The 27,773-nt window shown below is 40.2% G+C and overlaps 1 protein-coding gene across 1 annotated transcript; it reads right to left on the bottom strand.

The window, feature by feature from the left end:
• On the bottom strand, window positions 1-27,458 carry nt5c2b (5'-nucleotidase, cytosolic IIb). The gene is made up of 18 exons (XM_086033478.1): window positions 27,268-27,458; window positions 22,946-23,063; window positions 15,894-15,967; window positions 10,679-10,796; window positions 10,413-10,508; window positions 10,181-10,272; window positions 10,023-10,080; window positions 9,392-9,485; window positions 7,528-7,581; window positions 7,331-7,414; window positions 7,079-7,120; window positions 6,805-6,912; window positions 5,639-5,705; window positions 5,386-5,556; window positions 5,147-5,198; window positions 4,842-4,902; window positions 4,072-4,248; window positions 1-2,262 (listed from the first exon to the last, which is right to left on the bottom strand). The coding sequence occupies exons 2-18, from the start codon at window positions 23,044-23,046 to the stop codon at window positions 2,005-2,007; spliced, it is 1,707 nt and encodes a 568-aa protein (XP_085889604.1). The 5' UTR covers window positions 23,047-23,063; window positions 27,268-27,458; the 3' UTR covers window positions 1-2,004.
• Between the last annotated feature and the right edge of the window lie 315 nt (window positions 27,459-27,773).

Consider the following 27,773-nt stretch of genomic DNA (forward strand, 5'->3'; position numbering starts at 1 on the left):
TATGAAAAACTATCTTTATTAAACATCTGTAGGTCATTTTCTTCAGTGTACAACCTGCAGGAGCATGAGAACATAAAAGGATATGCATACAAATGAAAGATAACCGTAGTTTAGAAAATGAGGGATGGCACTGACAACACATTGCTAACAAGGATGCATTCAGGGCATCATGGCAGGAGGAAAAACAAAATATCAGTTCAAGCATTGACTTCAGTTAACTAACTGTTAGTAGGCTCAAAGCCTGAGTGGGATAATACAAAAATTAAGTTGCAATGGGAGGAAATAGAACATTCCATTTACACTTCTATAAAAAAACACTAGCTTAGAAAAAGAAAATAACCCCAAAAGTTGTTGATTGTAATCAACATTTAGCTTTTAATGTGTTATTCACATATCCCATTAATTTTATTTTGTAGATCCAGCTCAAGTTAACAGTTTTGTCCTGTGTAAACTGCAGTGAATAAATTCCCAAAACGCTTACAGTCAACATACACATAAAAAAAAAAGAATGAGATCTCTTCTCATGTGCATATGTTAAAGTGACGCAATGAAAAGTATGCAACCTCTCCTGTAGCAAATACTATACTTTCATTTAAAGTTCAAGACACAATTAAACCCTAAGGTACAAATATTACTTTTGTAATAATAAGAATAAATAAAGGAGAAAAAAAGATACTGATTTGTTATGTTTCCTAACGTTATTTAAATGGGAAGTCAACCCCAACATTTTCTTGACAATATGTTCTATGTGCCTCCACTAGTCTAAACACGGCATTCTGATTAATATTGCGTTTCCAGAATAAGAGTTAAAGAGGAAATCACCCCAAGAAATTATTTTCAATAATATGCTCTATATGGCTTCCCTAGTCGAAACAAGGCATTCTGATTAGTATTGCATTTGTGGAATACTGTATAGGTTTCGAAGCAAAGTCCATGTTATTCATCTCAGGGGCGGCCATTTTGTCACTTCTGTCGACTAAAAATGACATCACAGTGTCTCAGGGCTCAGGTAGCGACCAATCACAGCTCACCTGTTTTCTGAAGCCGAGTCATGATTGGCCGCCCTCCGAGATGGCTAAAAACAGGTGGATTTTGCTGCTTAACTCATATTCCGCAAACACAATATTAATCAGAATGCCGCGTTTCAACTAGTGGGGCTGCATGGAACATATTCTTGAGAAAAAAATGTCTAAAGCACAAACAGCTTCAGAAAATCCCAGGATGCTTTGCATGCCCTTTGCATATGGAGGCTGCATGGCTAAGCGAGTGACAAACTTCATACTACACCAAGCTGTCCAAAAAAGAAAAGCAACACTCAAGTTTCATTTTCCGATAAAAATACTGCCTCTTGGCTTCTTCAGCTGTCGACACCTGACTATTGTGCTATTTACAGAAGCACAACTTCACTGTTGTCATAGAGATTAGCATGTTACACAGTATACTGTGTTGTCATTGTTGCTTGGTAACCAGATAACGGCCTCCTGAACACTGTGACGCCTTTTAGCAAATCTTCACGTCAAGTCTCACCTATAATGCCTTTTGGCAGAAACCAGACATCAAAAGTGTCAAGAAAATCAAACAAACACAAAGCACATTGTTCCCATTTTGCATAAAAAAAAAACAAAAAAATCAATTGTGATGCATCCGATTGATCAGCTTCTTCACGTAGGGAGCTGACTCATGTGTGTCATGCTTGAAACCAGCTTATCCAATAGCAAGGCCTGAAAAGGTCACGTTATACCTCAGCGGAGGAGTGTCTTCAGTCTATTGACGACAACGGAGCATTTTCATCCAATCGATTCAGAAAATTACAATTAAAAACCGTCATGCGTGCAGTTGTGTGACAATCAGGTGATCCTGTTAGTCTGCTGGTCTGTCTGTCACACTTTACTCTAAAATGTCAAGGACTGACTCACGCGCACACACACATGCACACACACACACACACAGTGAAGGATTTTCCATCTCAAAATAGAAAACCTCTAAATGGCTAAAAGGAGTACTTCATTCCTCCTCCTCTTCTTCTTCCTCCTCCTCCTCCTCCTCTTCCTCGTCGTCGTCCTCATCGTGGCAGTGAGTGATCTCCTGCGGCGTTTGAGGGAATAAGTTGGGAGGCTTGATCTCGCTGAAGGAGCGCGTCAGCTGGTTGCGTTTGCACTCCAATTCTTTGCAGTCGCTACAGTGGTTGCGGTTGCGTGTGGCCAGCGGCGACTCGGCGTCGATGTCCACGTGCGCGTGCTCCACCGTCGACTCGTGGGGCATCTGAGGACCAGATCAACAAAAGCATGGGCTTCAATAGTTGCTTCTAAAAAAAAATGCACCTGCAGTTGTTCCTCCGCTGATTTTATTGAGTTGTGAGGAAGAGATCATTTCTTCATCAGATGTGCTGTGGGTCCAAAAATTATTTCCTACTAACAATGTTATATGATACAAATGTGCTTTTTTCATCTATCTATGCCAGTGATGTACACTGACAGACAAAAAAATGAAATGCTCTTGCAAGATGTCCTAGAAATCTGTGTTGCCATACAGAAGATTTGCCGATGGAATTTATCAGTCAATCTTGTCATTAGAGCATCCGCGGACCATTCACACAACCGTACGATAGACCCCGGACATCATGTGACTGATTCCCGCCGCGTAGGAACTCTGCAGATATGTGCTTTACCTTAATAAAGGTTGGGGAAGATTAGGACAGTGAAGAATCTTGAGCTAAACATTTGAGTTGTACAGCCCAGCCAGCTCCTGAGTGTCAACGTCACGCCAAAAGACAGCCGAGAAGGCTGCGCTCACGTGAAGCAATTGGCCCGGACAGCGTGTCTAAGACTACTCGGCCCCTCCCACTTCCCATGAGGCCACACGCAAAAGCCCAATGAACTCAGTTACTCAATTGGCCGCGTCGGATTCTCCGTTTTACTTAAGATTAGGGATGGCTCGATACCACTTTTTCATATTCCGATTCCAATACTGCAGCCTCGGCCGATACGATCTGATTGATTTTTGGCACTGTAAAAGATGTCAATATGAGCATGTTATGTTCTTGATACTGACATCTAAAAACACCATGTTCACTGTACAACAACTATTCTGGTCCCCTTAAGAAAGAAGGAAAACACACAGAAGTCATGCGTACCATATTTTACGGACCATTAGGTCCGCAGCATTGTGACACGTAATATCACTCGCATCACTACAGTCCGCTCAAAAACAATTGGATACTCTGTTTGAGCTCTGTCTGCTTTTTGCGACCACCAAACCTTCACAGATTTGCATGAGCCCTCACACGCACTACGCTCAGTGTTCCGAGTGCTTCCCATCGTCGCAGGCTGAGACGTCCACTATTTACAACGCAGAAGAGGAGGGAGGGCCAATTTTGTCTCCAGATCAGTCAAGCTCTTGAACAGTGACCACTCCCTGTCCAAACTACGACTTCCTAATGATTGGCCTTCTCAGACTACACAACCTTTTTGTCGTGCTATCGGCGTGATGTGCATGTGCATTGTTCATAAGTTCAGAAAGACTATGGACCAGTTCCTGGATGTCGGGAGAGGGCAGCACCGACTGTCTATTCTCCAAAATTGACGAGGTAACGACTTTGTTTAATGACACCCCTTATTTGTTTGTGTGCACCACATGCAGTCGCTCATCATAAATAGGAGGGCACTGCCTTCCTATTGGTCAATGCCGACGAACCAATCGAAGGATGACGTGGGATATGTCACACTATGTGGCAAGACGTATAAAAATTTCTGACATGCCAGACTTTTGCGGTGGTGGTCATGAAGCATCGCAGACACCAAACGACCAATTGTTGAGTATGTCACACTAGACGGCTACAATGCGTCAGGACGACTCAAAATGTCAACATGTCTGCCGGCTCAAAATCAGGCTACATTCGCCTAGTCTGACGTCGGCATAACTGATTGAACTGACTGAAGATTGCACATAATGCCAATCATCTCACTGTTTATTATGAACTTTTTTTTTTTTCCCCAAACTGCCACAAGCTCTAATCTGCAAAGTTGTTTGTTTCCATTGGGCCAAACCTCCTGCAAGCGCGTCCATACTCACAAGCACATGTGCGGCTCTGAAGAGGTAGCTGAATGGATAGTAGAGCAGGTTGATGAAGGAGGCCGCGTAGAGATCTGCGTAGCGCATCACTTGGGAGGCAAACAGAGTCTGCCTGGAGCCGCTGCGGAAAAGGCTACCCATCATGCCGTAGCACATGTCCATGTCATGTGTGACTTTCTGAAGAAGAGGAGAAGAACTGGAGTTGTGAAAGTAGCTCTGTACAGAACACGATTGATTCGACTCACAGATATAACATAGGATTGAGTTTTTTTTTACTGGACTTGATATAAATTATACATAAACATGCATATGGGAATAAAAGAGAGATGAGAAAATACAGGTTGCCCTCGGTTTATTGCAGTCTAAAATAGGACAGTTAGTGTTTATGAATGGCGCTCAGTCAACTAGTTTGTGCCCCTGCCACAGAACTAAGGGTAAGGTAAAGTGTTTTCCTTTAGATTTCTTTTTATTTAGGGCTTAGAATTGTTTTTAGTACAATCATGAATGGTAATAATGACTTTACAACTGTGTACAAAATCGTGCTACTTCAATGCCGTAACAACGGAACTCAGTCATAAACTGAGGATCCCCTGGATGGTGTCTGTGTTGTCTATGTTGCGCACACAGGGTCATTTTTTTAGACAAATTGCGGGGAGTGCCATTAGAACAAAGTTAAATCGCACTCAACAAACATTCTCCGCATGTGATAGCATTTAGATAGACCCTGTCCTCTTGTGTCGTTATGGAAACCGAGGTGATTAAAGTTGTACCTTGACTCTTCTCTGGATAGTGCTGATATCGGGCCTCTCGTTGCTGCTGCTGTCCAAATGTCTGCAGGACAACGATGACACATGATTAAGGCCAGTGACAATGGGTGGGTGGGGTGCTATCAGTTTGCTAAAGAGGCTGGCGCCACGTTATAAATAACATGCGCAATGCAGGGTTACAGTCCGCTCCTTTAGACTTTACACTCTTGGCCCCGAGGACCTCATAATACACATGCCCACACACAAACAGACGTGCTTTCTGCAGGGTGGCAGAATCAGTGCAGGAGGTTTGAAAGACTTCAACTTACTTGTAGAGTTCTGCCAAGAAAATGTCCAGACCTTGCAGTTCCTCAAACAAAGCTGAGAAAAAAAAAAAAAAACATTATCAGCATCACCGCTTATGTGCATGAACGTGACAGCAAGTCATGTGCCAAACCAAACCTAATCTGAGCAACTCATTACAATGTTATGCTGGCCTAGGCCTATTTTCTTTCAACTAAAAGCAATGTGAGCAACAATGTTCATTTATGTTTTTTGTTTGTCTCACAACTCTTGTCGGTCCAGACGTGCAGCTCCTGGGCGAGCTCAGGTATGACCAGGAAAGTCCTCCAGCCTTGGCGTTTCTTGGACTTGAGTATGTCTCCAAAGATATGGTCCCCGATGTACACAATGTCCTTGCCTTTGGCCCCGAGCAAATCACACACGATGTCTGAGGAACCTGTGGTGAAATGTCATGACATCACACGGGAAGCACTCACTCAGCGAGCACAAACACCCTGATAACGCATGAAATGTCTTACCTCCAGAGTAAACAATACCATGCTGCAGGGGTCCTGTGTAAGTGCCAATCTTTAGTCGCCCTGTGGTCTGAGGTAAATATGAAATTGATAAAGTCGTTAGGTTTCAGATAACATTTCACAATGTTTCACACAAGGAAACTGCACCATAAATGTCAACAAACCTCGAGGCTTGACACTATATGAGAGCATAACAATTCGAGTACATTCCTTTTAAGGGCAAATAACTGAGGCCCGGGGCATTCCAATGGCGTGTCGCCTGTTCTGCCTGTTGGTGTGGTGGGCGTGGCGACTGGAAGCTGAACTGAAGCTGAAGCTGTGTCGCGCCGGTGGCTCGCCTGGCGGCGCTTGCTGGCCGGCTGAAGCAGGGAATGTGGAGCAGCATTTTCGGGCCATTGATAAAAACATTTAAAGGGTAGTCAAACCAAACATATATTTTTTCAAGAATATGTTGAAACAAGGCATTCTGATAAATATTGCGTTTGAAAAAACAAGTCAGCCGTGATTGGTCATTACCTGAGCCCTGAGCAGTTGTGATGTCATTTTCAGTCAACAGAAGTGACAAAATGGCCGCCCCCTTGAGATGGCTAAAAAGGGGTGGATTTTGCTGCTTAACTCATATTCCACAAACGCAATATTAATCAGAATGCCCTGTTTCAACTAGTTTCAACATATTCTTGAAAAAATATATGTTTGATTTGACTACCCTTTAAATGTTTTTACTGGGCCTGCTGGGAACATATTCTTGAAGAAAATATGTTTGGATTGATTTCCCTCTTTACATCCAAGTACTGTTCCAACATGACAGGTGTTTAGTGGGAGGTGTGTGCAAGGCTCGCTCTCAGCAGCCCTTGTCTGGACTCCATCCATGACTCATTCCATTCAGTGCAATTCATCAGTAAAGTAAGGACAGAAAATGTACAGTAGTTGTATTGTGCAATTTGAGTTCATGGAGTTATGCAAGGAACTACCTGTAAAGATTTCTAAATATATATTAAAATTAAAATAAACAAATAATAAATAAAGTAGGCAGGGTTGTTTTATAAGCAGCTTGCAGGTGGAAAAAGTATGGGCACCCCTGGTGGACCAGTTTGACGTGTACCTAATTGAGTGGCTAGTGAGTGTACAGTATGTTGATATTTTTAACAGTGAGCTTCCTGTCTCCTCACCGTGTCCACTTGTCGGAGCACCGTCCCTTCAGCGAAGAACAGTGGCTTTCTGGCATCCACCAGGATGAGGTCGAAGTAAGACTGCCACGGTCGGTGTGACGTGTCAGGCTGATGTGGACGTAAAGACATGCGCATGCAGAAAGTTACACAAACATAAGGATTATAAAAAAAAAAACAGGTGGTGGATTTCAATATACGTTCTAAAGACTGAGCCGGATTGTTTATCTTGTATACATTTGTTTTAGGGTGACGTCAGAGAGAGGAGAATATTCACCTTTGGACCGTGGGGGAAGTCAAACAGGTAAGTCATGATTTTCTGTGAACAAAACAATGTGCATCAAGAGGGTTTTAACTTAGTGATGTTATTATCACCTTACTGCGAAACAAACACAACTTTAAAATGTACCTTTTGAAAATGATTGTTTTGCAGTAAATAAATACATTTTCACTGGTGAGTATACTGTTGTCCTGTAGCCAACAAGTAGGCGGTGTGGCTGATGGCATGAATATTAATGGTCTTACTTACATGGGTGTATTTGTAGTCACTATTGGTAGCCAAAAACACCTTAGCAACTTCATTCATCCGGCTGAGGAGAAGAGGCAACTTTCCCTAGTGGGAATGCAAAAAAAGAAAATTGAATTGTAAAGCTCTTTACAAATAAGCCTCCTCACAGATTCGAGTTTATGTGAGAAGAGCAGCCTTCCTGCATACAAAGTACTTACATCTTTCACGACATACTTCTCAAGGTTCTCCACAGTTTTTTCCTTCAGTGTCCCCTGAAATGTAAAAGATGTAAAAATCTTAACATATCTTAATAGTCTTATCCCAAGCGTCACTGCAGACTGATTGGGTGACTGATTTAAAGTTGAGACACCATGATCAGCAATTGAGGGCTCTATGGGTTGTTTGCAAGATAGCAGTTTGTTGTATACTGTACTGTTAAAAATGTTTCTGTCCACTGTCCAGTCATTTATTCTTTGTTAGTTTCTGTTAAGAACTTTATCACGGGAACAAAAATTACCCCCACTATTTATAATTTCGGACTCTATTATACTGTCATACAGTATACTGCATACAGTACAGTATACTGTATACAGTATCGCAAGATCAGGTACCTATGGTAACAGCTGGCAATAAACTACTAACTACAATGTCTAACAGTGATTTGCACAGGATTAAAAGTCGGCACATTTGTTTTGTTCGGTGCAATTTACTTCCATCTTCATGAGATGCATGCTATACATGTTTGTAAAAAAAGATGCATGCTATAACTGCATTTTTAGATGCATGCTATACATTTTTGTACAAGGCCAGATGCTGCATTCACCATTCACCGGGTCCTCCCTGTTTGAACGATTTGTGGGTAGGATTTGTGACGCTCGCTGTTTTAATCAGATCAGACCACATTTGCGGTTTACTTGCTGCGCTACCACAACTACTGACCAAATTAACCAGATGTGGAAGCTCAAACTACGAGAAATGAGGTTGGACTACTGCTGTGCTTATCATAAAAGACAAACCTCTAAAATAAGGTTTTCTCTATTACTACCTGCACCACGATACTGTCATTGTAAAGTGATCACATAATCCAGGCAAAGGTACTGAGAAACGTCACAGCAACAGGAACTGAAGCTCAGACACAGTTACGAGAAAGTGGAAATAGACCCCCATCATTAGAGTACGTGTAGGTCGTTATGCCCGCATCACCTAGCTGTTGTCTTCTGTTTGTATTGGGGAATGCTTGGTGCACTCTATACAGAACGTGAGCAAATCCAAAGGTCCCCACACAGGTTTTCCACGCTGTGATGTTTACTACATGTACTCAGGTAAAACATGGAAACAATGCTTGCGTTGAATTATTTTAAGAAAACTATATTTCAATTGCGGCGGCACGGTGGTCGACTGGTTAGCACGTCCGCCTCACAGTTCAGAGGTCATGGGTTCGATCCCGGCTCCGGCCTCCCTGTGTGGAGTTTGCATGTTCTCCCCGTGCCTGCGTGGGTTTCCTCCGGGTACTCCGGTTTCCTCCCACATTCCAAAAAACATGCATGGTAAGTTGATTGGACTGTCTAAAATGGATAATGAATGAATGAATGAATATTTCAATTGCTGTGACTTGCTGGTGAATATATTATATTTTCTGACCCATTTATGTAGAAAAACAGGCAATTCCATCCAATTTAAAACATATCTAAACTAATAATAATTAACTCAAACCTGTAAAACAGTTAGAATCACTCATTCAAAAAAAAAAATCAACCTGACACTATTTGTAGTAGTGACTCAGATGTTAATTTTGGAAGACTATTCATTTTTTTCCCCTAATAACTATTTTCACTTTGAGTAATAATTATTAAGTAAAACGTAATTCACTTGTGTTACTTCAACAATATATACCTGAGTTATTCGTAGTCCAATCGCTACTTGTTTTGGTTCATATAAGCTGTGTGAGTTACTGTATCAAACTTCAAAGGATCGTTAGAATTGGTTTCCTCAAACCATTGGAGTGGAACTAACTCATCAGGTTTTACAGAGTAGGGTTCACATACTTTTTTTTGGCCACTGTAGCTTTCATACATGTTGTACCTTGAAGTGGACCCAGTCAACAGCATCGCGAACATCCTGGAACATGCTCTTGTAAGACATGAAGAGGTCACCGTCTTTAAAGCCGGTTTCACAGCTGAGGAGCAGAGACACATGTATACAGCTGTTGTACAAGACAAATCTTTATAGAAGGGTTTCCACAACATTTCTCTGAGTTTTTATTTCTTGGTTCGTCTTTATGCTCATTTGCTTTTAAATGGGATAGCCTTCCCTTGATGGCGGGGTCCCCAGCCAAACAGGAAAGCATTCTTCCCCTAAAAGACCAACAACCAGGTTTCAGAGGACAAAGACCATGCAACCATTCCAGATTACAATCTCATAAAATTGGATTCTCTGCTAGTATTAGCATCCAATGTTTATCTCGGGATTTTTCCCCTCATTCTCAAGTTTGTAAAACCTGTGTTATTATAAATGGAAACCGTGCTTTTTTTAATTACGTGCTTTTTCTTAACAATTAGGGAGAGCAAATGCATTTATTGACTGCTTGGCTTCAATGTGCAGCCTCCATGCAGCAGGGGTTTCTTTTGTCCAAGGCTGGTTTGAGTCACTTCACATGCAGCACCCAGCAGCTTGCTGCATGAAATGACATTTATTGTCACAAGCAGCTTCTTACCTTGTGTATCTATCACAGTTGGAGAAGAAATCCACTAGGCACGCAAAGAGGTAGGTCTCTAAAAAAGCAACAACAACAGTCAGTCACAAAGCATCAGGCATAACACTCAATGACATTTTCTGTCATTAGCCTACTGAATTGTTGCGCAAACACCCTACCTGGCAGGTTAAAGAGTGTGTTGAGAATATAAAAGCGCTCTGTATCATCTCTTTGGATGAACTTGTTTGGGTAGCGCTCACGGATCTCAGGGCTGGGGAAAGAGGAAACCCATTCAGATGAGCTTATGAGGGCCGTGATGCAGGCACACATACCGTATGAGGACACAAACCTGACAGTGTTACTAACAATCTTCCTCAGAGACGAGGAGAGATGAATGTTCAGAAGCCTCACCCTCTGAGGAAGTTGAATCCATGGACGCAGACCAGTATATTACCGTAGGCATCAACCTTCAACAGGTTCCCGTACATAGTGTCAAATACAATCCCCCTAGAAGTGGAAAAAAGGACAAATCAAATGTATTGTTAAAGGCTGTTTAATTTCTCTAATCACGGTTGATTTCAGTTGAGACTCTTAAAATCACTTTGTCCTGCTGTCCTTGCCAAATAGAGGTCATACAGAGGTCTCAATTATGCCATAGAAGTGGCACCTGGGCCCACCTGGTAGGAAAGGACGGATCGTAGACAAAGCTGAACAACTCCTGTGGGTAACCGATGGAAACCAGCCGCTCCACTGTAAGCTCAAATCCAAGCGACTCATACTCTGGTGATTTATACACTAGAAAGCAAACACACGATGAGTTTACCAAACATTGCCAGCCTCTGCATGTGAGTCATGAGTCAACAGGACAGGATGGAGATTTCATGAAAGCAATTCCGGTATAATACTGTGTTTACCGTAATTTCTCGAGAATAACGTCATGTACAAATGACGCGCCATAATAAAAACGCTTCAAACCTAAAGTAGAAACGTGCTTATATGAAGGCAATACTATTGCTAAGCTTAAGGGAGTGCTTCTATAGTCTATGAACAGATAGCCACAACGTTTTGTGGTTTTATAGCTTCAAATCATAAAAACAACCATCTATCTTGAGGTTACTTTGGACACCTATTTTCCCGGAAATTCAATGCAGAGCCAAGAAAGTACTGCTGTTGAACTTTGGAGGCACATTTTCACCGGAAGAGTGAGTCAAACGTGCTGAGTTCAGCAAGATTTACTGTATCCTCTGAGGAGCATAAACCTCTCAAGTATTTTGTAATGTATCTGTATAATATTTCAGTCTCAGTTGTGTTCAAGACCTTCTACAGTAAACACCGCAAAAGGTAAACAAAGCTATGAATCAGTTCAATAATTTGTCTACTGTGACATCTGCCCGTATTTTTTGGGCTGTGATTCCAAATGTTACTTGGACATTGGAGTACGGATGGACCTGTGACTCAGACTATTATTATACCAGAAAACAATGAGATTAGAGTGTAGTCAATTAAACTAAAGACACAAACAAGCAACTTCTTAAAGTGACAGTATCCTCTCAAGATTGTACTATGTTCATTTAGTTTTTTGTTCACATGTTCCCACTCCCTCATAAGGCCCCATCACACATGGACATGCACACACATTGTACTCCCATGTGTGTTTGTGGCAACACAAGCCAGGATGTTCTCCACATGGATCAACAAGGACATTTGATCAGGTGTGAAAACAAAAATTGGCCCAACTTTCTCAGATGAGCTCTGTGCAGGCTAATGAGCCCACTCCTCACCATGGCCAAGAGCTACATATTTACCCCAGGGCCAAACTACAACTAAGACAAGGCTTGGAAAAGTCCGGCGGAGGATTAAAATGCTATCTGACACTGGGACAAGGATATGTCACATGTTATAAATATAAAATGGAGAATGTGCTTGTGTGAATTGCTGCTTTCCTTACTCCTGGTGGGATTGTTTGGAAGAAATGTACAAAACAGAATAACACAAGCGAAATACTGTATCTTCTGCCCTTTTGATTGTATGGTGCCAAATATTTCCAGACTAAATAATAATAATAAAAGTAATAATAGATATATTAAAAATGAATGTAAATCAATGAAAATCAGACATGGCTTTTCAATTGTGGTTCAAAAGAATTATTTTAAAAATGAAACAAAAATGACTACCCTTTCCTTAATACTTATTACGCAACATTCTGAGGCAATTACTGCAATCAAATTATTGTTTTTTTTTTTGTTTTTTGTTTTTTTTTATTTTCAATCAGACTTCTGCACCTCTCAGCAGCTGTTTTGGGCCACTCTCTATGAACAAACTACTTCAGTTGCCCCAGGTTTTAATGGTCCTTTCTCCAGACGGCCTGATTCAGCTCTTCCCACGAATACTAAATCAATAGGATTTAGATCAAGGCTCTCAGGAGGCCACTTCAGAATAGTCCAATGTTTTCTTTTTGCATCATTATCCTGTTGCAAGACCCATGACAGAGACCAAGCTTTCTGAAACTGGGCAGCACATTTCTCTCTAGAATATCTTGACAGTCTTGAGATTTCATTATACCCTGCACAGATTCGTGACACCATGTGCCTGATGGAACAAAGCAGCCCCAGAACATAACTGAGCCTCCTCCATGTTTCACATTCAGGACAGTGTTCTTTTCTTGATATGCTTGATTGTTGCGTCTGTGCACATGGAGCTCATGTGCGTGGCTAAAAAAATTCCACTTTTGTCTTATCTGTCTATAGAACAAGTTCCCAGAAGCTTTGTGGCTTTTCAGCGTTTGGCTATTTAAAAAAAATAATAATAAACCTTTTTTCTAAAGTGGTGTGTGTCTTCTTTGGTCATCTCCTGTTTGGCTCAAACAATGACAGATGGTGTGATCCGACACTGATGTGCCTTGACCTTGGAGTTTACCTTTCATTTGTTAGGTACATTGTTCTGGGCTCTTCTGTTACTATTTATAGTGTCCAAGTCTTTAATTTGTCATCTGCTTTGCTCCAGGGACCACGTCCAGGGAGTTTGGCCTGTTTCGTGAGTTTATTTCTTTAAAATACCATATTTTTCAGACTATAAGTCGCTCCGGTGCAAGTCAAACCATTCAAAAAATGCATCATTAAGAAGAAAAAATACATATATAAAGCACTCCAGAGTATGACTGGCATTTTTCGAGGAAATTTATTCTACAAAAAACCAAGACCAAGCACAGTACAGCTCAGACTCACACCCAAAATCCCTGTTCTCTAATTGTGGGTGCATTCGGAAATATGGCCCGAGTGCGCACTGCTTCGCTCCGACCGTTTGGAAACAAGGAGTGTTGTTCAAATGTGCTGTTTGGTTATTCAGAGTGACTAAAAAAATAAAAGGCCAGTGTGTCAGGCAGTACAGACGGAAACAGTTTATGAACAAGCTGTTGATGGGTTTATAACATACAGTAGGTTGCGCTCAGAAATTAATGGGAGGGATGTGCACTCTGCCTCTTCGAACACACAAACTCTTACAGTGATGTTAGAACATCCAAACGCACCCCATGTTGACGGCAGCAAATGATTTCCGGTTAGATTTGAAACTTCCGCTTCTGACTGTGGAAAAGTTTTATCGTTTTAGTTTAAAATGTCTTAACTAGAGACCTGCATCGCCTTGTGGCCAAAGGTCGAATCCTGGTCGGTTATTGCGTCTTTTAGTGGTGTAAATAGTAAATCCCTGTCATGGCAGAAGCCGCATGCTGAATAAGCATTATGTCACAGTTGCCGTGACTACTACTTCTTCCATTTCTTCATTTGCCTGTCCAAGCTCTAATTTTAATATATACAAGTCGCACCAAAGTATTTTTATTGGTTATTTTTTATCAATTTTTTATTGATTATTAGTGTTATAATTTTATTTATATTAATATTATGATTATTACTGCGATTGGCTGGCAAACAGTTCAGGGTGTACCCCGCCTAATGCCTGAAGACAGCTGTAATAGGCTCCAGCACCCCCGCGACCCTTGTGAGGATAAAGCGGAATAGAAAATGGATGTATGGATGAATTATGATTATTATGAGTACCGTATTATTATTATTATTCTTATTTGTCCATGTGTGTAGTTCCCAGATGTGATGATTTAAATTAGGACTGGTCCTGTTGTTTTGCAAGATCACTAATCCTGAGTCTGTTTCTGTATTAGAGCCACGTCACCTTTTGCAACTTAATCCTCCTGTCTCTCAGCCCCAGCTGCGGTCCTTCAGTAAACAGAGGGACTGGGCCCTCTGCCCAAAGCAGTAGCGCTCGCCAATTACATTGCCTTTCCACCCCCTCTTCCTCCAGTGCCTTCTCCTGCTCCCTGAACCACTCTCGCTTGTCATATTCTTCTTCCCGAAGCTCAGGCGCACTACAAAGAAACCTATTTTAAGAGTAGTTTGCCCTCGGTCAACTCTCTGCGATCACCATTCTCACGTTCTGTAGTTCACTGCCAGGTCCTTTTCTACATGTTGACCTTGACATGGACAAACCTCAATTTAGCATGTCATTCCATGTCTTAATCTAGACTGTAAAACTGGTCGTTACGACTGTCATTTAGGTGGTGAGTCATGTCTAATTACATAATTACAGGAAAGATAAAGCTTGCTGAGCATGTTGTACAATTAAAATGATTGATTGGTAGGTGATGTGTTTAGTGGAGCAAAGACCGATAAATGGAAGACTTTTTTAATACTGCAAAGTGTAGATAGTATTTAACAGTATTTCACTTATAGGTGAAACTTAAGATGGCTCTATTTCTGAAATTAGTCTGGAGAGTTATTTGTAGATTTGTTGCTTCATCAAAAGCCCCACTGTGAGGCAGTGATTTTAATACTCTTTTCATACAGCAAACTCAACAAAGAGCTTTGGTGTATGGACCGGAAGATGTGGGCTGTTGGTTACAATGTTCTTGACTCTCTTGAATGAATTTGGTTCTCATATTTCTCCCACTGAGAAATAACTCACACTCGTACTGTAATTTAGAGATGACGGACTGTCATTTAGAGATGACAGAGGCGTGGTTAAAATAACGATGACGGACTGGCTGACAGTCCTAAAACAGCAGTGACAAACTGGAATTTCATGATGACGGAGGCATAGTTAAAATAACAATGACGCAACGACAGACTGACAATTATAGTTTTGGTTCGGCTTGAAATGATGGACTGACGATGATGGACTAGTCGCCCGGCACGGATCAGCAAAAACTGACGCGCCCAACTCTGGTAATAACAGTGACCTCTTATATACTGATACATCATGTATTTCTATGCATAATGTAATGTATTAATCACAGTGGTTGAACTCTAGTTGCTTGGATTTGGTAAAGCACTCCCGGGTCAAAAGCGGACGCCCCCGCATGGCTACGTGATAGCCATGCTTCTCACAAACATTTTCACTTAGTTATGAGCTCCCATAAAAAGAGTAATGTCAACAGCTGAGCAACTTGCACTCTGCGCTCAGATGGAGCTGCAAATTCAGAGGGTGACTATGAGTGATTGCTGTTCTCAAAGGAGTCATCATTCAAGAACTTCACAAACACACGTGACCCACTTAACAAAGTCATTTGGTTATTTTGGGAAGCATGGATGAAAAAGTGGGTCTGAGTCACAGAACAACATGGCAGGATAATTTTGGACCAGTTACTGGTCAGTTGGAGAAGTATGCAACTGATGATGTGAACCAGGGAGTTATGTGGAATGTTCATAACATGTTTGCCACTCACTGATAGACACCATGTAAATAGAAGAATTGCAAAGCTGTGAGTGTTACTTTAGAAATCATATTCAATAAGTAACTTAACTCTCAGTCCTAAGAATGTACAGTACTACTATTTCCTCTACTCGTTGTTTTGTTCCCATAGGTGTTGGGTGAAGTGTTACGTACCTGCCAAAGTGTAATCCATATCAAAGCCAAAGCACTTAATCTTCTCCATTGCCAAGCTTCTGTTGACAAACACTCTAAACAAGACACACCAAAGTATCTGTGTTAGTGGCAATCTTCAACAAAAACAGCAATTCTCAGGCACAATGGCAAATTGTGTTCTTGGGTGAAAAATGTTTATTTGAGAATGAACCTTCTACATGCCAGACTGGTAGCCAGGCCATAGTGGAGGTATTGTGTAGACAATGGAAGACAATGTGTAACTGCCCAAAATGTGACATCTCCATGAAGAGCATTGGGATACACCAAACAACGAGAAAGGGTCACAAAAATCTTTCATAATATATTGCATATCGTCGCTGTCCTGTGAAAAACACTTATGTCCATTTTTTTTTCAATTTTCTTATTTTTACGTGAATGGTGTTTCAGCATTACAGACATAGCATTGTGAATTTGTTTATTTTTTATTTATTTATTTTTTTCAAAATTGGACATAAGTGCTTTTCACAGGACAGTGACAATATGCATAATTGCATAGTCACTTTAATTAAGGTAATGATTCAAGGATTGTTCATCATAAGAACGATTTGATGAACTCACATCTTTTAAATCAAAACTGATTTTCCAATTCAAATCGCTTTTCATTGCACCCCTAAAAATCACAGTACATTAAAGTTATCTTTCAGAACTTAAGATAAAGCTGAAATGATCTACGTCAGCAAAAAACAACAGTTGCCAAGATGAAGTGAGTTTTTTAAAGAACACAATAGCTTAGCTGCACAAGACAATCAATGCTTTAAAAAAAAAGTACATTTCATCTAGCATAGAAATGCTCACGGGTGCAGCGTATACTCGCTGTCCTGTGAAAAACACGCATGTCCAATTTGGACATATATTTTTTTAATTTTCACATGGATGTGATGTCTGTAACGCAGAAACACTATTCACATAAAAATATGAAAAAATGAAAAAAAAATGGCATAACTGTTTTTCACAGGACAGCGATGAAATAATACAAACAATGTTGGTCACTACAATATACAGTACATTGTAATGTATATGTCCAAATGTTTATCAATGATCACTAATGCTCCACTATACCTCAGATAAAGCATTTTTACTTTAAATGTAGTGGACCAGTTGAATATAGTTGGAGAACTTACTGAAAACCAGCATTGGTCAGGTTTAAGACTTTACACAACCTTAATTTATCAGAACCATCGAAAAAAACACAATTATAATCATTGTACGTTTTTCTAAAATAGTCAGTGTACCGATTAGTAATATCATGGAGAATGGAGGAACATGAGGCCTTTTTGTTAACATTTACATTGAATTTTAACCCTAGATTGTTTCAAGAAAAACATGTGAAATCTGAAGCTGTTTCCATTTCCACAAATAAATAGAAACGTGCCTTCTGTCTGGTATTTTGTGACAGTAGGCTACTATTTCGAGCGATGATTACCACTAATACTTTGTGACAATCGGCCAGGAAACAGCTCTACTGTCCTGCCTCGTGAATCAGTCAGTGTCCCCAGTTACAGACATTGTTTACATCACCACCAGGCTGACATTACTAACTTAACTCACACTGCCGGGACATTTTAGACTTAAGTCATCGCACAGACCTTTTATGAAATACATCTTTTAATTTTCTGAACATTTTTTATACAAATTCCCGCAAACTTGATACTAATGTTGGTGAGCATTACATCCATTACTTTGCATAAGATTTTGGTTTTAGTTGTTAAAATTTGACACTATTGTTAGAGTGGATAATAGATCATTCATGTTTCAGCACACTTGCCTATTTCGTTCTCGTCCAAATAAGACGCAAATCAGCAAAAAGGATACCAAACATCGAGAGACAAATAGAAAGTAGTGTTACACTCAAATGTCATTTGTAATCCCGTCCTACGACATCCAAATCAGACAGTAAATACCTTGAAGCAGTTCCGTAATGAACAAGCTCCCATTTCGATGTTTGCCCAGGAGAGGAGTAGCGATGCATTCTATGTAAAATTAAACGTCACTTTGAATCTCCGACCTGCTCCAGCAGGCCACCACTGGACCCACAAACAATGAACCCCCACTCCACCCTTTTTCACCCACCACCCCCCCACCCTCTCTTTGCTTTCTTACCATTCAGACGTTTTCTGACTTGTTGCAAAAATGATTGTGGCTATTCTACGTCATTCTCTGTTGTTGTGTGCGGTTAGTCAGAGTTGTTGTTTTGTGGCATGACATTTATGGGCCTTCAAAGACATCCAGAACAGTCACAAGTCAGGCAGAACCAAGCAAGCAACAGCCATGTTACTCAAATAGTGGAAGCGGTCCTGGAGGATATACTTGCCCCTCAGTTCACAGACTATTGTAGTTACAAAACTATTGTTGGATTTAAAAAGAATTGTGTATAATAATAATAATAATAATAATAATAGTAATAGTACTAACAATAATAATAGGGATTATTAATTATTTAATCATTTCAAACTGATGACATCTTAAAGTATTTATTGTGCAGTACAAACCAATGTTTTAAGTAACATTTCTAACACTCTTAACTACGACCTTTATCAGCCGGCTGATTTAATCTTTTAAAACCATCACATTGGCAGATTTTTTTTTTTTTTTTACACATTGACACATTATAACAAGATAAAGACAATGCCATTCCAATATTACCCCCTCAAAAAAATGTGTCCATTTTTTTTTCTGTTGTAAAGTGTTCAATCAAATACTAAAGGACAAGCTCACTTTGAAACAATGTCCTGTTTTTGAATATAAGAATGACATTAAAACTTGCTTTTTAAAAACTGATTCATTGATTAATCAACAAAATAATCGACATATTAATTAATTGAATAGTAAAATAATCATTATTTTAGTTTACTAAACTTTTGTTTATTATCCATAATATACAGTATTATTTGGGATTTTATAGACATTCATTGTGAGCTCCTATGAGAAAAATCCCAAATATTGTGTCATTTATATTTTCACAGGTAGAAGCGGACATGAGTTAACATGTAAATATGAATATTGGTGACAATTAGTTGTAGTTTTTGGACATTTATCGACGCTAAAGCTTTTTTAGACTACCTAGGCAGGCAGCATTGTTAGTGAGCAAGGCGGCCGTGGGCCAGCCCAGCACAGCCAGTCAGCCCAGGGCAGTGAGTCGACCGGCAGCACAGACAAAGGCTACTGCAGCCCCGCAACACTGTAGGGCCGACCTCGGGACCTCTGGGCTGGTACTTTATGCCTCACAAGTATGACCGTGGACAACCGAGAATCAGTGTGTAGTCTGTGTGTGTAATGTCCTCATGACCATGGCCAGACAAGAAGCAGTGTTAAGTGCACATCCTCCCAGCTGTAACGCAGCGTTTTCCCCAGCGGACCAACAAGCATTATATAGTGGGTGCACCATATTCACAATTCCAGTCCTCCGGCTGGAGCCTTTTTTGATTTTTGACGCTTAAGTGACCTTGGATGACTTGAAATGACTTGATGAATAAATCTCATTTATTATTATTCATTATATTTCAGCGCAGCTAAGTAGGAACAAAAATTTAGCACCAACATTTTAAAATTGGAGCGATTCCGGGAGGATCGGAATGTTACTCCTAGTTCCAGTTTTGAGTGCCCAACCTTAGTTACCTCCCTTGTTTCTCGCTCCTGATATTAATCCATTAATTACACCTAGCGGTTAGCCTCAAGTTGTTTTTATCAATTATCAACCAACTCTTTTTGCTCGTTTTCAATCTGTTTGAGAAAAATGACCCATGATACGGGCGTAACCAGTTAGCATTCCATAATTTCCATAACAAAATACGGACAATCTGTAACAGTTGGTAGCTCTGCTTAAGCATTGACTAATTGAAGCAGACAGTCATCACCTCGATAGTAGGTCATGAAGTTTTGCGTAACGCTGAAAACAATAAAACCACACCCAAGGATCACAGTCCATGACACCAACACTAAGAAAACCTGCTCAACAATTTATACAAACTTCAGATGCTGCAATGCTGACTCAACTAATGATGAGCAGTAACTTATTTGATGCGACTTCCAAATGAAGTAAACGATTTCTAAAAAGCACAGATTTTACAACCCACACCGAGATTGAAAAGTGTCGTCTGACGTCTAAAATTGTCATACTGAGTTTGACATTCTAATTAATTACGTGACATAGCTTCTGGTCCCAATGACTCAAAGAGGAGGTTCTAAAAAGGAAATCGTCTTTCTGTTTTATTGATGCATACTGAAGTGTTAACAGGGGAGTCAAACTCATTTTGGGCACAGGCCACACCATAGTTGTTATTTTTCCTCGGAAGGTCCTTATGACCAGAGCTGGGCACTTTACCCTTTTTTGCCGGTCCGTCCTCCGTCCGCGACCTGGGTACCCTTCTGTCCTCATCCCTCCATCCTTATTCATAAAAATTATCATCCTCCTTCCACCTGCCCCAAAAAGACCATCTGTGCACTCATAAACATTATTTAAAGATCATTACCGGGCTAATTTCTTGAGCACATCCACTTACCGGCTGGGAGTATTGTAAGTGGATTGAATTGTCTACAATTGTTTAACCAAGATAGCATTTAGCTGCAACACAAGATCGTTGTGATGTGATGAAGATGATGATGCCGACTGGAGCGAGCCAGGGGACATCATGAGAATATTTAAGATTGAGTAATAATGCAACACTACTGCGTTTTATTGCAAAGCTTTTGCATTTTAACGCAAAGCTTTTGCATTTTAACGCAAGACGTTTTCAGTTTTTATAAAATAATTATTGCAAAATAACGCAAGGTTATTTTAAGAGGAAACAAAGACTTCCACTTCCGGGTCGTTTAAATGTATATGCTGGTAGAGATTTTTATGGTCTAAAGATGTCCCACACAAGGTCATACTTCGCAAGCAAAGGGATAAGATACTAAATGTTAACAGTTATTTCACAAAACTATCCTGGATTACACAGACTAGACAGGCTGAGTGTGTTTCTGTCTATGAGGTGAAATGGCTGACTCCTGTAGCATTATCCATGGTATTACATGAGGTGAACCACAAGAGGGCAGAATATGCATGTGCAATGTGACTACTGGGAAGCACATGAAAAGCATTGTGCAGGAAATTAATGAAGACGGCTTCGTAGAAGAGAACATGCAGTGGTCTTGCTTTTTAAAAGAACCCAACACAACACGTTCAGTCGGTACTTTAGCCAGTCAGGGACGAATAGTCTGTCCTTTTTAAAAGACCTCTCGTCCTCCGTCCATCCATACGCCCATAAAATGTGCCTCCGTCCAGGACGGACGGACGGACGGACCTTTCCGTCCCTGGGACGGAATGCCCAGCTCTGTTTATGACTATGAAAATGTCACCATATCAAGGTTTTTCCTGGTTCAAATTGAGGCAGAGGTGGTACCATCCTGACCATGCGCCATGACGTGCATGTATTCTGTAAATTCAACTGATTCACTTTTTTTTACGGGGAACATATTTTAAATTAACAGTTCCAATAAGAATGACTTGCTATATCACGTTAAAGCTTGCATTTATTCAAACTAGAACCGCAATTTTTTAAGTGTTACTGCAAAGAGCCACATTATACATATGGGCGCACATAAAATAGACCAGCATGAGCTCACAAGGTATGCTAGCTTTGCTGTGTATTTGTGCTGATGTTGCTGTTTTGTTTTTGTTATTTGTTTTTTTTAGTGGGTTGTCAATACATTCAACAAAACCTGTGTTAAAACGTCCTGTGTTGAACTTCATATTTTTATTATGCTATGATTTTTTTCCCTCCCTTTTTGAAAGTGAACTTGGTAGGCAATACTACTCAACATCTTTTTCCCTCGATCTCATTTGCATCAAAGTGCATGCGTGAGATGCACGTACCTGGTACCTCGCTTGGCGAATGTAATTTGTTCAATTGCCACGTTTGGACAAGCCCTTTAACAGATGTGCAACAGCGTGCCCATATTTGGAAGTACTGACGTAGCAGCTGACCATGAAGTAAAGAGTGAGGCTTTTCCTACTGGTTTAAAAAATTTATATTTTGTTGTTACAAACGAAAACCCAGTCTTTGCTCAATTTAAAAAAAAGATTATATTTCCATGTTAATACAGTAAATGAACTTTATTTCAAGGCTTCCTCCTTTGTCCTCATGCCATGACTCGTAAATAAGTCCACCAAAATAGCAGTAAATCGCTTGCCAGCCCCTCTCCTATTGGAGACGCTTTCTGACCTCACAACAGCGTTGCCAGAAAGTAGAATCTGTTTCAATCCGAGGGGATTTTTATTCATGGCAGACGTCCGAGTACTCGTGGCGCCGCGCAGCAACGCTCCATTCTGTGGTGCCGCCCCTCACCACGTACACAATGAACGGCGTTGACAAGAGCGCGCTGCAAGTTCACAGTGAAAAGGACTTTAAAAGCCTCAAGAGCTGCATGAAACCGTGAAAAGAACGGATTGGCCAGGCCTGGTATAGCCCCTCCATAGTGGCGAATGCTGCAACTGCAGTTAAAATACGCTGCTGCTGTCGCAGAGGGACATCAATCGCACTGTGTTGAACAATATCTATCTCTCTGGCTGGAAGCAGACACACAATTACCTGGAGGAGGCCGCCTCGCAATTTTGAATGCAGGAAAATCCCTGCATATTCATATACACAATTGTCCCAGAAATTAACTTGTACATATATTGTAATGGTAACAATAAATTTAATTTGAGATCAGCAGTCAATTGTCAATTGTGGCACACAAATATTAAGTACACAACTGGTGGAAAAGAAATGTTTGTAATATCAATTAAAAGTGAAGAAAAATGACATGAATTGAACAAACCTTTTTCGCGAGAAACATGAAGCCAACATTAATTGCTTTACTGAGCCACGTGAAGTGGCTACATCTGGCCCCTGGGCCTTTGACTTTGACACTTGTGCATTAAAACAAAGAATATTTAAGAGAACACCTTCAAGCTAGAAATATTGTGTCAACATTCTTGGCAAAGTACAAGTTAGACAGAGCCGCGGGTAGCTGAGGCAGAAGTTTCTTACCTATGGTAGGGCTCTCGCCTGTATTTTTTCATTGTCATTCTGTCCATGTTGGCAGGCAGGTCTGCATAATTTTGCAGTCTGTCACTCCATGAAGTAGTCATCTTTAGCCTTTCAGTGTCTGAGGAGACAGATAAGAGAAATTAAACAATTCCGAGTCGATACTGCTGGTGGTTCTACCTGACCTAGTAGAGTGGAACCGCTAAGGTTCACACAAACAACTGTGTAAATGAGGTGTGTTTGTTCAAGATTTTTTTTTTTCCTAAACTCAAAATTGTGAAACGAACAAACAAAACCGTCACAACCGTCATAAAACCTTTATCATCTGTTCAGGTATTTTAATACAGGTTGTAAGTATAACTTTATTTAAATGTCAAGTTTAATAAAACAACTGCTAATATTACATTTTTAAAAAACACTTTAAACATGCACTAATTTTTAAGATGGCTGACTAAGGCATAATATGAAGGTTTCTCCATGACTCTTAACTCATTCACTGACAGGCATTTTCAGACCCTCTTTTACCCTAATGTTTGAAAAAAAAAAAAAAATATATATATATATATATATATATATATATATATATATATATATATATATATATATATATATATATATATATATATATATATATATATATATATATATATATATATATATATATATATATATATATATATATATATATATATATATATGGGATTGAATGGCTGGACTGTGAAAAGACAAGTAAATTCGTCAATGGCAGTGAATGAGTTAAAGCAACACATGATTCAAAATTCATTAGCAGCTGCTTTCAAGATACTTTTACAACGACAGGAACTTGTAAACGCACCGTGCTGAGCATTAAGGATGCCACACACAATTATTTTGCTAGCCAACTAATCACCAACAGTAGTCTTGATTAGTCAACTAATCAGATCATATATAAATTGTGGCAAATTGCACCAACAAGCAGGTTACCACTAATCTCAACATCATTAACTTACAGTTAGAATTTTTAAGGCGTGTGCAAATTAATAATAAAGTAATAATAATACAAACAACTTTGATTAAAACTTTGCAGCTTGTACTAGCATTCCTGACATGTTTATAAATGATGGCGTCAATACTGTGGCCTTAATGCGGAAGTCAACCAAAACATTTTCTTTACAATAGTATGTTCTATGCACCTCCACAAGTCTAAAAACAGCCTTCTGATTAATATTGCGTTTGTGGAATATAAGTTGAGCAACAAAATCCACCCTTTTTTAACCATCTCTCAGGGGGCGGCCATTTTGACACTTTCTGTCGACTGAAAATGACATCACAGTTGCTCAGGGCCAATCAGATGACATAACCACTCTCAATATGTTATGTTACAAGCGACTGGGCCGCTGTTTGAAAAATAACCTCTGTCGTGAAATGTGTGATAACCTGGAGTTGTACAATAGGTATATTTAATAGTTTGGTGTGAGTACATCATAAGGTTGAAATGGCATCAGAAGTTTTGCCTTTTCAAAGACAAGGTGATAGCTCCTCCAGCTAACAGTGCAGCATGCCACTATGTTTAGCGTGAATTTGGTTTTAATTCATTTCCCATGTTCACACTATGCGTTTATTACATGCTGACCGGAAATCAACATGCCACATTTTAATTTGAATAAACATGTACCGTAAACACTGGTTTGCTGTATTAATACACACTTGTACATTCCTTGTACATTGTACATTTGTGTGAGGGTAGGTGCTGTTATCGTGAATGAAGCGCACTGATTGAATGAGATTACAGTTTATTACTTGAATGTGTTAACACTGTTAGCATGAATATAATAGTTGATGAGATCACAGCACACAGAGGATACTTCAGACGTGGTTAGCGCCAAAAACAAACAATGATGTGTTCCGAAACGGGGCATGTCCGGGGAGGCACCGAATACGTAAAATCAGATGACAAAGTTGGAGGCAATTGCATTCGGGTAGAGCGAGGTAAGACGCACTCCTGGGGTAAGACGTCACCCCGTACATTATTCCCCCTCCTGTTTTAAATATTAAGATGAGAGTCTTGTGAAGGGTGATCAATTTGCTCGCACAAAAAATACCAAGTACTTTTTTTTTCAAAATGAAAAATGGAACTGTAAAAGGTTGGACTATGGGGAAAACACCATCATCCGAATGGGGTACAATGCCCCACATGATTTTGAATCCCTCACCTTGCCAGTGTTATTTCTGGGAAAGCATGCACACGATCATATCAACCTTTTAGCTAATCAACAGTAAAGGTGGTATCTTACTGTGCAGGAAATGTTTTTTCTTGGCAACAACAGTTTGAACACGTTCAATATTTCCTGGCAACAAGGAAAACTGTTTGCGACAAGTAAAACTGTTTGCCTGGCACTTCCCCTTTAACAAACCCTGATGAAAAAACAGCATTCGCTATGTTCGCAAACACTCGCAATCATTCGCCACTCAGTGAGATAACACTTTAAGTAATGCATTATTACCAGTTTAAAAGCTACTCAGTTGACTTTATCAATCAATCAATCAATCACATTTTATTTATATAGCACTTTTCATACATAAAAATGCAACTCAAAGTGCTTTAAAACATTCAAAGCAAAACATAGATAATTAGAAAAAAAAAAAAAAAAAAAAAAATCCGTACTACCACAAAGCATCATGTCACAATGACAGTTGCGTGTGTGCACGTGTGTACATGTTAATGTACATGTGTACACACAAATTTAGTGTGTGTTTTATGGTGTCAACTGTTTAACCGATTTAACATAATATTTACACATCTTTTAAACAAATCTTTTTCTCACAAGACTATTCATTTCAAATTGGCAATATTTAAACCGTTGTTAAAAACGATCAATTATTCAAATATTCTTCTGGCGTCTTCTACTTCCGGAAATACGGCATAGCAAACCTGCTGTGTGTAGTGGTTTGCTGGTATGCTTTTATTTTGAAGACCGTGAACGAAGGGAAGTGTGGAAAATAAATAAGTAACTTGTTGAATGCGACTTCTGGCCGTCTGTTGGACCCAAATAATTATACAATACGACAAAACCAACCCTGGGGCTCGCAATGGAAGTAAGCACACACAGTTGGGTAAGTAGTAAAGTACTAGTGGCGCATTTTCAAGAGTGTCCACAGCGGGTTCGAATAGTAAATTAGCCCGCTAATGATCCTGAAAAAGCCTTTGCCGTTAGCATCTCTTCCGCGGCGGTGTCAATCACGGACACTTTTTTTGGGGGGCCGGAGGGCGGAACGGGGCGGGGGGTGGTCATTTTTATGAATAAGGGCGGGGGGTCGCGGCCGGAAGGGTACCCAGGTCAAGGGTGGAGGGTCGCGGCTGGACCGACAAAAAAGGGTCACGTGCCCAGTTCTGCCGCTTATATTGTATTTTATTTTACTGTACTGTCTGAGAGTTGACATGCAAAGGCAACGAGATATGATGTATTGAAGACAGAAACAAATACTGTACTTGTGCTGAATCAAACATGTACCAAAGAGAGTAAGACCTGCGAGAGTAGCTTGGAAATTCATTTTAGTGCACTGTCAACTCTGATTGTATGAACATTTCTTGACCTTTGGTCTTTGGCTTGTTGATAGTAATTAGGAAGTTGTTTTACTGGAATCTGGAGGAGAGGGTAGACTGCATAGCAAAATCGCTTAAGTCAGCTTTCTTGCTCTTGTGTCAGCACCGGGCAGATGAGACACATGATAATATGTGTCACGGAAAGACACACATCAACACTTGTATCTTTTTTCACATTTGCATGCAGGCGTTTGATTTTCTGAACAACTCCAAACAACTACCGGGTTGCGGTCATTTTTAGCCAATGCCTTCATGACACCTGTGTTTACACTCTGACCAGGGCTCGGTGGTGTCAGATGCGAGCTCAGGTTTAGGAAAATACAGTCAGAGCATGAAAATATGTCAGAGCATTGCACGAAGGCAAACGGGCTTTGTTCCACTTACACAATACATTACATCACGTAGCGCCGTTAATAAGCGCTACTACAGCGTACTGCACCCCTGAAATCGGACTGCCAGTATGACATAAGACATCATTTATGAACTGCAATGAAAGGAATGTGAAATTAACTAGGCTAACAGGAAAACATATTCGCTGGACTACCGAACATCTCGTTACTTGCCAAACTAGCTAACATTCTGCTAAGCTTGTTCGACACTGATGAAGCGTGTAGCCTGGAATGTATTGGCCAAGGCGCATAACACATTAGCTGGATGGGATACAATAATAACAGCAGCCAAAAAGGGTCGTGGCAGGTTTCACTGGGTTTAACTTAGATGTTAGTATCACTACCGTACTCACCACTGCTAAACAACTGCACCGCCACTATGTCTGAGCATGCGCCTTCAGCAACGTGAAAGTATGAGAAAGAGAGGTGGTATATCTGCGAAGAAAGCTGCAGTCAGAGGCCAAGCTGTAGATTCTCTCTCCTCAGTTGGAGTATCTGTGGCGTTTCTCTCTTCCTCTCTGCTGTATGCTGAAAGAGGAAGGCATACTAAGAGGGCGGGATCTCTTTCTGTCTTTCAACAGGAGGCGGGGTCACTTGCCATCCAAACAGAGTGTCACAGTGCAAGACATACTAATAAACAGGTGTCAAACTCAAGGCCTGGGGGTAAGGTCTCGCCCGAGAAAGCAAATCAAGCATGTCAACTTCCATAATGCTGGCTGAAATTTCAAATTGTCTCATGAATTAAATCATAACAGATATTGTGAACATTTTCTTGTTACAGTAACTTGAACAAACTATTATTCTTGATTTCTGATTTCAAAACTAGTTGTCCATCAATTTGTTTTGTACTGTACTGTAT

The sequence above is a fragment of the Filicampus tigris genome, chromosome 6, assembly GCF_054856515.1.
Source record: "Filicampus tigris isolate MCC_2025a chromosome 6, RoL_Ftig_1.0, whole genome shotgun sequence".
NCBI lineage: Eukaryota > Metazoa > Chordata > Actinopteri > Syngnathiformes > Syngnathidae > Filicampus > Filicampus tigris.